Genomic DNA, 10,262 nt, shown 5'->3' on the forward strand with positions numbered 1-10,262 from the left:
TAGGATTTTTGTTCAAGCTTTTGCCTAGGGCCCCCGAATGCTCAGGACCGGTCCTGTATAATACAAGTGCAAGTTTAAAAACTTTTAGGGTATATAATGCTGCTAAAACAAGTGAGGGTATATATATGCAAAGTGCAGAAAACTATAGGGTATTTAAGTGCAAACATCCAGAAATAGTCCAGTCAATAATTGTTGCATTAAACTACGAAAGTAGTTTAAAGGGACAGGACAAAAGAAAGAGAGAATGAAGAAAGCAGAAGGCATGTTTGTTTCTCCCTTCTCCTTTCCCCTCTCTCTCTCTCTCTCTTTCGCTCTCTCGTTTAATAATCTGTAATGGTTTACAATCCTTATGTTATTTAGATAGAGGCTCTCCGCTCCCTCTTCGACCCATTTGAGTTTTTCAATTAGTATCTTTTTGAATTTTAATTAACTAGAGGTGGAAAGGTGAGAACTTGTTGAATTTATTTTCGGTTTTGATGTTTTTCATCGTTTTTTAATTTCTGGGTTTTTGTTGTTTTGGTCCTTGATTGATTCTGCCAAAAATTTAAAAAAAAAATATGATGGGTTTGTTGAGATTTTTTGCCCCCCTCATGTAATCTGATTCATGGTGATTTCTTTGCTCGGAGCCAATTGGGTCTCTGCCCATTTTTCAATTCTGTGATTTTTAGTTTATTTTTGTGCTGCAAAGTTCGATCTTTTTCTGTTAGATTTGTTTGGTTGTCCTTCTCGATGGATATCTAATCATTTGCGGATAAAATTTGGTTTCAATTACTCAATTTCTGCTTTTGTTTCAATAAATTATTTCCTCTTCGCTTACTTTCTGTTTATATAATTTGATCTACGCATTCCGGTCCAGAGAACTAGATTCTGTCAGTAAGATCACAATCAGTCTTAAAATTTTTACTGGTCAGTTTAGCTTATACTTCTCATTGATTTTTATTTAGGATGTGTTACTAGTTTTTTTTTTTAAATATATATGCTGCCATTTTCAGGTTTCCTAATAATTCACTTGGTGCCAATATGATTGATATATTTGTTGTTGTTATATCAGGTTACTTGGTGCTAATGTAATTTATTCACTCGTGATAATATATATTTTCTGTTATACTCAAGTTACTTCTTCTATTTTCTGCTCGTCTCAAGGCAGGTAACTGAAAACACATCTCAGTAAGATTGCTGCAGAGATTCAACGTATATAAAATACACCGGCGATAGAAAGGAAAAAAAAACTTAAAAGTTATCCATAATGGGTTCGGAGGGTCCTTCGGAGGTATCAGTTCATATTACAGGGTTTAAGAAATTCCATGGAGTCTCAGAAAACCCGACAGAAACAATCGTCAGTAATCTGAGAGGATATATGACCAAGAATGGGTTACCAAAAGGCCTTGTTATTGGTAATTGTACTGTTCTTGAGACTGCAGGACAAGGAGCACTTGCTCAGCTTTATAAATTGTTGGAGTCTGCGGTGGCTGAGCGAGGCAATGGATCTTCGAACACTCGAGGAGAAGTGATCTGGGTCAGTTGCTTAGCTACCCTTTTGCTTGCGTGTGCATGTTAAGAATTATTGCATTTTTAAGGTAGAATTTTTGCCCCTTAGTGAAATGTGAGTAAAATTTAATGAAACAACACAAAAGTTCTTTCTTTTGTTTATTCTTCAACTTGTACTGCATTTATTTGGTTATTGTAACCTTTTTAGTGTTGTTAGAATATACTTTAGAATCCTTAACCCTCATTGCGCATTCGAAGTCTTGGTATAGTGAGGGAGCAACTCATGTTCAAACATTGTTGCTCGCGCATTTAAAAGCGGATTAAAATAAACCGTTGCGTGAGTCCAAGTTTCAGCTCATGACAAGGATGACCAAGTGTTATATCATCACATTATATTTAGATAAGAATTGATAAGGATGTTTTGATTTCTACTATTAATCTATCTTAAAATTTTCATATGACTTATAATTGTCCGAGAAAAAAATTGTGATAACACTGTATTGTACATCCTCTAAATGAGAGCAGTTCCTGTATTGATGTATCATTAAGTACATCAATCCAAGATTCCGACATTCTTATTACCATATGCTTCTCATATCTTGTGGAACATCAGCAATAACCTGTATTAGTTTCTCAATGAAAATCATAACATTTATTAGCTCCATTTATTTCGTTGTTTGCTGTAAACCTCAAGTTCTTGTTCAGTTTCTCTCAAACACGATTCTTTTGTTGGATTTTGTGAGCCATATTGATAAATTGGATTATAATTGGGCAGCCTTAGAATCTCAGTGCTGATGTTACACTTTTCAAACATCTTGACAGCTTGTATATTACTATCTTCTACACTTGGCGTGGAAGATACCGTTGTCCATTGATTTTTATTGCTTGCTGCATTTTATCGTACAAGATTTTTCATGCATTATTCTTTCGTATGACAGCTTCACTTTGGAGTTAATAGTGGCGCATCAAGATTTGCCATCGAGAATCAAGCAGTTAATGAAGCTACTTTCCGGTGCCCAGATGAGCTCGGATGGAAACCTCAGGTGACTTATCTTCCTCTCTTTTTTTAAACGGTCACTCATCGCGCTATCTTTCCATGTTCATTTATTATAGCCTGTTTCTTTTTTCCCCTTCCTCTTGCAGAGAGTCCCGATCATCCCTGCAGATGGGGGCATTACCCGCAATAGAAAGGTATTGTGAATTATCTGTTCCTTTTATCACTATTTAGTACCATCTCTGGAGGGTTAATATTTCAGTACATGACTATAATTTCTGACTTGCCGAACACACGATAATTTTTCTGAGTGAATGAAGCAAAGCAGCGGCAGCCTTCTCCCTTGGACTATGAAAGAAAATTCCTTCGTCATAAGGCAATTGCCCAAGATTCTCGTTGGCAGGTTTCTGCCTTATTTTGAAGGATTTCAAGTTATACAATTCTAACTTACAAATTAGAGTTCATACGAGTTTCCAACAATATCCCAAGCACATGAAGGGAAGTTTTTCATAGGGTTGCTACGGCAGTTTGTGCAGCATGTGATGCAGTTTGTGCAGCATGTGATGGAGAATAATTTTTTTTTTTTTACATGAATGTATTTTTTACATTATGTCTTCCCTCTGGGGCTTATGGTTCATTTGACGTAGCGTCATGCTTTGCATTCGCAGACTTCACTTCCCGCGAATGATATTGCTAAGGCCTTGGCAAAGATGGGATTCAACGTGGTTCCTTCAGATGATGCTGGTCGCTTTGTATGCAACTACGTATACTATCATTCTCTGTGTTTTGCTGAACAAAACGGAATCAAGTCGCTCTTTGTTCATTTCCCTCTTTTCTTCACGATTGACGAAGAAACCCAAATGCAATTTGTGGCTTCCCTTTTAGAGGTACTTGCTTCTTTGAACTAGAACTCTTCGGATCTTTTCATTAGTGTTTTTTTTTATGTTGTAAATGACTGGTTGAAATCAATTTACTCTTCGAGGGATGTACATTGATGTGTAGTTGTGAGCTCATCATGTGAAATGTTTGTATTTTATTGCGAACGAAGCTTAAGAATGTTTGGTCTCCGTGTCTTGTTTGATCTATCAATGTTTGTTTGGTGTGAATTCGAAGTTGGTTTTGCTTTTGTTTCTGTATGCATCTCTCGGTTGGTTCAGATTGCATTGCTCCATTGAACCTTAGGTCTAATCAATAGTTCATGCAAATAATACAAAAACTTGGCCAAATTCCCCTCAAGATCCTTTGACAGAAGAGCTGAAACCATGCGTTATATCTGGAAACATTACGAAGGACAAGACTTAATATGAAATCGAATACAAGATCAGAACAGTAAGGCGAAGCATAAAAATCTGCAGCACCCAAGGAATCAGAAACTACATCAACAAAATTAAGTTCAATTGCAAGAGGTGCGACGACCGAAAAAATTAGTAATAGAAACTGCAATCCAATCTCGAGTCACGCACATCTATTAAGGCTTGCTGAACATAGTGGTCTCATATAACCGAAACTAACAGGCTAAATAAAAGCAATATTTTCTCCTCTATATAATGTTACATCTTTCGGTAGTTAGCAGGCACATCAAGATTCCGATACATCAGAAGACACGCTTCTGCATTTGCTTTACATAACAAGGATCACCAACGTACACGCAGTAAAACAAGAAAAATGGCGACATAGAAAGCATTCAGGAGTTCAACACGCAAGCTGCTAACTTCACAAGAGCATGCTTCTCTCCTTTAGTAGAGACCCAGCCTGTCGTCTCACAAACCTAAGAAAGGGCACTGCTTTCTTGCATGTTCAGGGATGAGCTTCACTAGTATCTCTGCTGGAACTCCCTTCAACTCTGCTCATAATATTGCTAATGGTAAATATAGGCCAAAACAGAAACAAAGAAGGGTTAACTGTGGATAGACCCCATGTAGTATCGCTGCTTTGAACTTGCTAGCCCTCCTAGATTTATTGTTAAAAGTAGAGGGTCTTCGTCGAAGAACAATTTCCTCTTTCTCTGAGGGTGAAAGAGTCAAAAACCATTCACTCAGTCTGTCAGCAACAAAGCTAGAGCAGTAGCAAGTTCAAACAGCGATACTACAGAGACGATCCGCTATACTGCAGGGGCTATCTGCAATTAACCGTTAAATGAATATTCAACCAAAAGATTCAAAGGCGTACCGTGTGCCTTGAAGTTAAAGAGTGGAGGCAAGAACCGTCCATTTGGTAGGCGGGTGTTTGGGTCTCGGAGCTCATCAAAAAATGGATGAACTAACGCATCCAACTGCAAAGATACAAACCAAAATTTGACCATCATTGGAACAAAGAAGAAAACGTTTTGTTTAGTGTCAAATAAAAATGTGTATAATAACTTGATATACTCACAGCAGTGCATCTCAAATTTGGGGAGTACTGAAGAAGCCTGGAGACAAGATCCACAGCTTCTGGTGGCATTCGTTTGTGGAAGATCTGATAAAATTATGCAATCAAAACTTTGCCAGAGGAAAACAAGAAGATAGCTAAGGTAACAGATAAAAAAACAGATTTTGACGTCGCACGCCATACCTTGTGCCATGGGTGAGCTTTAATCTGTGGAAACTTAAATTCTGTGTAGTTAGGGTTCATGCATTTAATTTCTTCTCTTGTCGGCGTACCTAAGATCTGAGGCAGAGGAAAGGGAGCAAAAACATATAAAAATGATATCTGATAACAGATAAAATTTAACATAACAGCAAGACATGTGCAGCAGTTAATTACCTTGATTATTTCAACAAGCTGGTCCACTCCACTCTCTCCAGGGAACAAAGGCTGACAAGAAAAAAGACATGTTAACCATACTGATATGATTTTATAAGGGAAAACAGTTAAACCAACTACAAGTAGTTTTGGATGAGAAAGCCAACCTGTCCTAGAAGGAGCTCAGCTAGAACACAACCAGCAGACCAAATATCAATTGCTGTAGTGTATTCAGTAGCACCAAATATAAGCTCAGGAGCTCTGTAGTATCTAGAGCAAATGTAAGATATATTTGGCTCTCCTTTCACCTGAAAACAAAAGGAAAAGAACGTACAACAAATAAGGACCACATTTATAAACAAGAAAGTGTGTAATAGAATTTCAATGGGTGACAGGCATACCAAAACTTTTGCACTTCCAAAGTCACATAACTTCAGCTGATGGGTATGTGGGTTAACCTGTAGCAATAAAAGAACAAGTTTCGTTATTTATCTTGCAAGAATTTTGCAAAATCCACCACAAACAAACTCACGCAAAAGGGAAACAAAAAAGAGAAGAGAATAAATAATTGGTCCCGCTACTAACGATGTAGTCATTTTGAAATAAGAAGATTAAAAGAAAGTGTTTCTGTTATTTCAGCATGAAACTTATCTTTATGAATTCAAAAACAGTATGTATACTACACAAATAAAATGAAAATAAATCGTAAAGAGTATATACATACCAGAAGGTTTTGTGGCTTGATGTCCCTGTGGCACACCCCAATGCTACCATGGATGTAAGCCAATGCTCTACAAATCTGTTAAAAGGTATCAAAAGCATCAGAATAGCAACTAGATAAAAAATACTTTCCATCAAAACAAGTAATAATTTGATTTATTGGCGCCAGCAGAACTTATGTCAATGAACAGAAAGTCTTTGATACTAAAACATCAATTCAAGATCCAAGTAACTGTTTTGTAACCCTTGCCTCCACTAACAATATAGTATCATTTACTATGCTATCGTTTAACAACAGTCTAAAGCCACTGAAGCAGCATCTGCGCAATAGCATGATCCAGATACTTTTGAGTGAACAAAAGAGAGTTGGCAAAAACAAAATAAAAAATAACACCAGCAGCATAAATCAGACAGTTACCTGGTACGTGTAAAGTTTGACATAGATTAGCGGCATACGTTGGTTCATCTTGTTGTAGTGTTTAATCACACGGTGAACAGTCTCAGGTACATATTCAAGAACCAAGTTAAGATACAGCTCATCCTTTTCTGTTGTTGAAAAGAAGCAGTGTTTCAAAGCAACAACATTGGGATGATCAAGGAGTCGCATGGTCTGCAGCTCACGGTTCTTGTACCTCTTGTCTTGAAGAACCTTTTTAATTGCAACTGTTTCCCCTGTCTCCAGACACTTCGCCTGAATAACAAAGAAAGGCCAAAGCTCATAAATTTGTCACACATATCTAATAAATTGGATGCAGATACAAATGCAGTTCCATAGAAACTGCATTAACATGCAATATAGCACCAAAACCACATTCACATGATAAACTTATATGACATAGGCTACATAAAGGCTTATAGACAAGGCAAGAGGCATGAATATATGCAACAGATTAAGAATTGACAGATCAAATTTCAAATCAATTTTTTACTGTGACTTACCTGGAAGACAACTCCAAAGGATCCATGACCAACAACGCGCTCTGCCATGTAGCTTATAGTCTGCAATAAAAGTTAGAAAAGGATTAAGTATTAAAACAAACATGCAATTTACACAAGTAAAATACATGATTTTTTTTGCCTTTTAGAAAAAATAACCCCAATTTTTTTAGTCATGCCACTCAAATCTATATGAAAAGTAATGGCAACTGAACCAAAAACTGGTGCGTGTAATATTTTACCAACCTCATCAAAAGTATTAAATTTGGAGCATCGACAGATACTGTGTAAGGTTTATTACCTGTTTCGGCTGACCATTTCTCCCGCCGATGGTTGTTACAATTATATGTCCAGTTTCTGTACCATTTCCATCAACTACAGTTTCAACTTCCTGAAATCATGTATTAAAATAAGTCAGTGATCATCGAATTTGATAGGCAATAACACAAACAATATAATGATTACATGACGAATCATTTCCATCCAAGATACCTTATCATCTCTTATCTTCATATCATTCATTTCCTCCGGCAACTTGTCCATGCCAATATTATTACCATTTATATTTTTCAACCCTGATGAATGCACCACACTAGCTGATGCCATGCCCTAAATGGAAATTTAAACGAATACAACTCCACCTTTTTAGTTCTCCCAATATCGTGGCTATTTATAAACCTGTTCAAAACAGAAAAGAAGTAATTAAGGTCTCAATTGCAGAAATACAATTGCATGACACCATAAGCTCAAAAAAGATGAACAGAACTATAAAGGAAAAGGGAATTACAGATATCTATAAGCTAGCATAATCAACAAAGTATTAATCATTTATTTGCACAAGACATTACATAGGGCCAATAACATGGCAAGATTATCCATAATTTTTCAAAGCTAATGTTCTAAACTATGTGAAATATATGTTCACTCAAAGATAGCTGTCAGGGATTTTTAGCAACAAACACGTGTACTGACCAGGATCAAATTTCCAAATTTATATACAAAATATCACAGCATCAAATCAGAGGTCAGGAGACGAATGATCATACAGGATCTTAAGCTCAAGCTAGTTGGGATAACACAAAAAATTGCATAAAAGGAAAAAAAAAACCTTCTGAGTTATAAAATCACAGAAGAAATGGATAAATAACATTGAACCCATCTAAATTAGTGAACGTGAAAGAAATTCTTTATTGAGGTCAAATTTAACATAATGAGCTTCCATATCAAACATTTAAGTGCTTCAGCAACCATTAATGCCCCCCTCGCAATTTATTTCAGCACCCAGCTTCAATTTAAGATTTTCAGTAAAAATTCAAACTTGGAGCTTACCATAAAAGAACCACTAATATTTAATGACCCTCCGACCGAGTTCAGCGTTAAATATCCCATAAAATCATCATAAATGTACAGTCTTCCTACAGGAGTTTCTATCAACATTAATCACCAAAAATACCAAGATCCACCCCCGACCCACCAAAAAGAAAAAAAAACGATTTTTAAGATCAACTACAACACGAATTTAAGGGGGGGTGGAACTAACTTTTTCGCAAATAACGCATAAAAAAAACCATCACCTTAACCTTAAAAAAATTCAATTTTTTTTGAAAACTTATTAGCTCCATGATCAAATTCATTCCATTAAAAGCCCAGAAAAAGGAAACGTAAAAAAATAGACCAAGATCCAACAACGGATAGTTAATAAAACCGAGATCTAAGCCAGTTCCCCTCAAATTTCCCACCCAAAAAACGGCAAAACAGAGCGTTATCCATACCAGATCCAACAATTTCTCGAGTCCTAGGGCAAAGATCGGAGATTTCTTGCGATCTCTTGCCTTCGATTTGAGAATTTAGATAAAAATTTGATTTTTTTTCCCCCCTTTTTTCGCCCCCTTTTGAATTTGGGGGAAGAGAGAGGCGGAGTTTGGTCTAAAGAGGAGGAGTGTTGGTAACGATGACAGTCAAAGGTGGGGGGATTTTTATCATTATGGCCACCTCCCTCCTTTCTTTGACCAATCAGCACCATTCCCTATGACCCCACCTATTATATTATTATTTTTTTTATTATTGTACTGTGAAAACTTTTGCATATGAATCCCTATCTTGTACTTTATTGGGTAGATCTTTATCTGTTAAAAAGATTCCCCACTGAATATTTTCACTCACTTGCACCAAGGGGGGGCTATTTTGTTAATTATTATTGTAAGTCGTGGTTGCATTTGTGCAAATGGAATCATCGTTAAAAATAAATGCAATTGAAAATTTTCAAAGTTATGAAATTGAACCAAACCTCCGCAATTGAAATTGCGTGCGCGGATTACTATAGTGCAAATACTTGTTGCATCTTATTTGAATGTAGTAATGATACGGCTATAGCCTTACTAATTTAGATTTTAATCATTTCCTCTAGTGAGCTTTATTAAGTTTGACTACTTATGTTATGTGTAGACTTCTAATTATGCTGAATGTACTACATAGATTTTATCGACTATTTTTCCTGTTGTGTATTAAAACCTAGGTTTTTGTCATGCTCAAGATCAGATCAAACCTAACAGTGACGTATTTGACTTGTACAGATCTTTTTTCTCGGTGTTAAATTTATTACGCCATGCGCTTCCCTTTTCCCTCAAAAGCATAATTTCAACGCAAAGTAGAGCCTGCAAAAAAACGTATGTAGGTGGTGTTATATGCAAAGATACTCAAGAATAATTAACAACTTAGTTACGTCACGAGAGATAATTAATGAGGTTTAGTCCCTGTAATTTGCGAATATTCCGCTACCCTTGCCCTGCGTTAATGCAAATTGACCCCGGGGTCACCGCGCTGATTCCCGGTGAGCTTACCGCAGTCGGCGTTGCTAATCATTTGCTACGCCGCGACAAAAAATGACGGCGGTAAGGATACTGAGAAGGTAACTGCACCGCTTTTTGTCGCGATATCGCTATCGCTGTTTATAAAAGTACGGAGGACGACTGTCTGCGCTACGCAATTACCGAAATGCCACCGCGAATCTAGCCAAAAAGTTCGAATGGCGATTCTCTCCTCGTGAGCCAAAAGGATAATGGATGTATTGGTAAACATATATTGGGTACTGAAATTAAATGTTTATATTTATAATAGCCGCTCATTTTGATAGGACACATCACAAAATATTATTGAAGTTTTGTACCCACCTATGTGATGATTATCTGAGATTAGTTGAATTTGGACTAAAGTTTGATGATTTAGGTCATCTCCAACGCAAATGCCGCTGCGTTGAACCGTTCCTCTCCAACCGTGCCGTATTCTTTGTGACACTTTAGAGCGGATGAACAATGCGATGCCAAATATGACGTCGTACTGTTCATCCGTGTTATTACTGTTTGTTACTTTTAATTTTTTTAATTTTTATTTTTTACTTAAT

The 10,262-nt window shown here is 36.6% G+C and overlaps 2 protein-coding genes across 4 annotated transcripts; one reads left to right on the plus strand and one right to left on the minus strand.

Moving 5' to 3' along the window:
* Positions 241-3,567, plus strand: LOC109843129 (pyrrolidone-carboxylate peptidase-like). 3 transcript variants are annotated; one of them, XM_020412062.1, is made up of 5 exons: positions 241-260; positions 1,148-1,516; positions 2,427-2,531; positions 2,632-2,679; positions 3,151-3,567. In XM_020412062.1, the coding sequence occupies exons 2-5, from the start codon at positions 1,247-1,249 to the stop codon at positions 3,388-3,390; spliced, it is 663 nt and encodes a 220-aa protein (XP_020267651.1). In that variant the 5' UTR covers positions 241-260; positions 1,148-1,246; the 3' UTR covers positions 3,391-3,567. The 3 variants fall into 3 exon arrangements, with proteins under 3 accessions (XP_020267651.1, XP_020267650.1, XP_020267649.1); XM_020412061.1 differs by lacking the exon at positions 241-260 and adding an exon at positions 267-444 and having other exon boundaries at positions 1,144-1,516; XM_020412060.1 differs by lacking the exon at positions 241-260 and adding an exon at positions 267-444.
* On the minus strand, positions 3,916-8,811 carry LOC109843127 (shaggy-related protein kinase alpha-like). The gene is made up of 13 exons (XM_020412059.1): positions 8,635-8,811; positions 7,355-7,540; positions 7,164-7,253; positions 6,866-6,925; positions 6,345-6,617; positions 5,931-6,005; positions 5,608-5,664; positions 5,374-5,514; positions 5,228-5,278; positions 5,036-5,131; positions 4,856-4,939; positions 4,652-4,754; positions 3,916-4,325 (listed from the first exon to the last, which is right to left on the minus strand). The coding sequence occupies exons 2-13, from the start codon at positions 7,466-7,468 to the stop codon at positions 4,243-4,245; spliced, it is 1,227 nt and encodes a 408-aa protein (XP_020267648.1). The 5' UTR covers positions 7,469-7,540; positions 8,635-8,811; the 3' UTR covers positions 3,916-4,242.

Source organism: Asparagus officinalis, chromosome 5, assembly GCF_001876935.1.
Source record: "Asparagus officinalis chromosome 5, Aspof.V1, whole genome shotgun sequence".
NCBI classification, from domain to species: Eukaryota; Viridiplantae; Streptophyta; class Magnoliopsida; order Asparagales; family Asparagaceae; genus Asparagus; species Asparagus officinalis.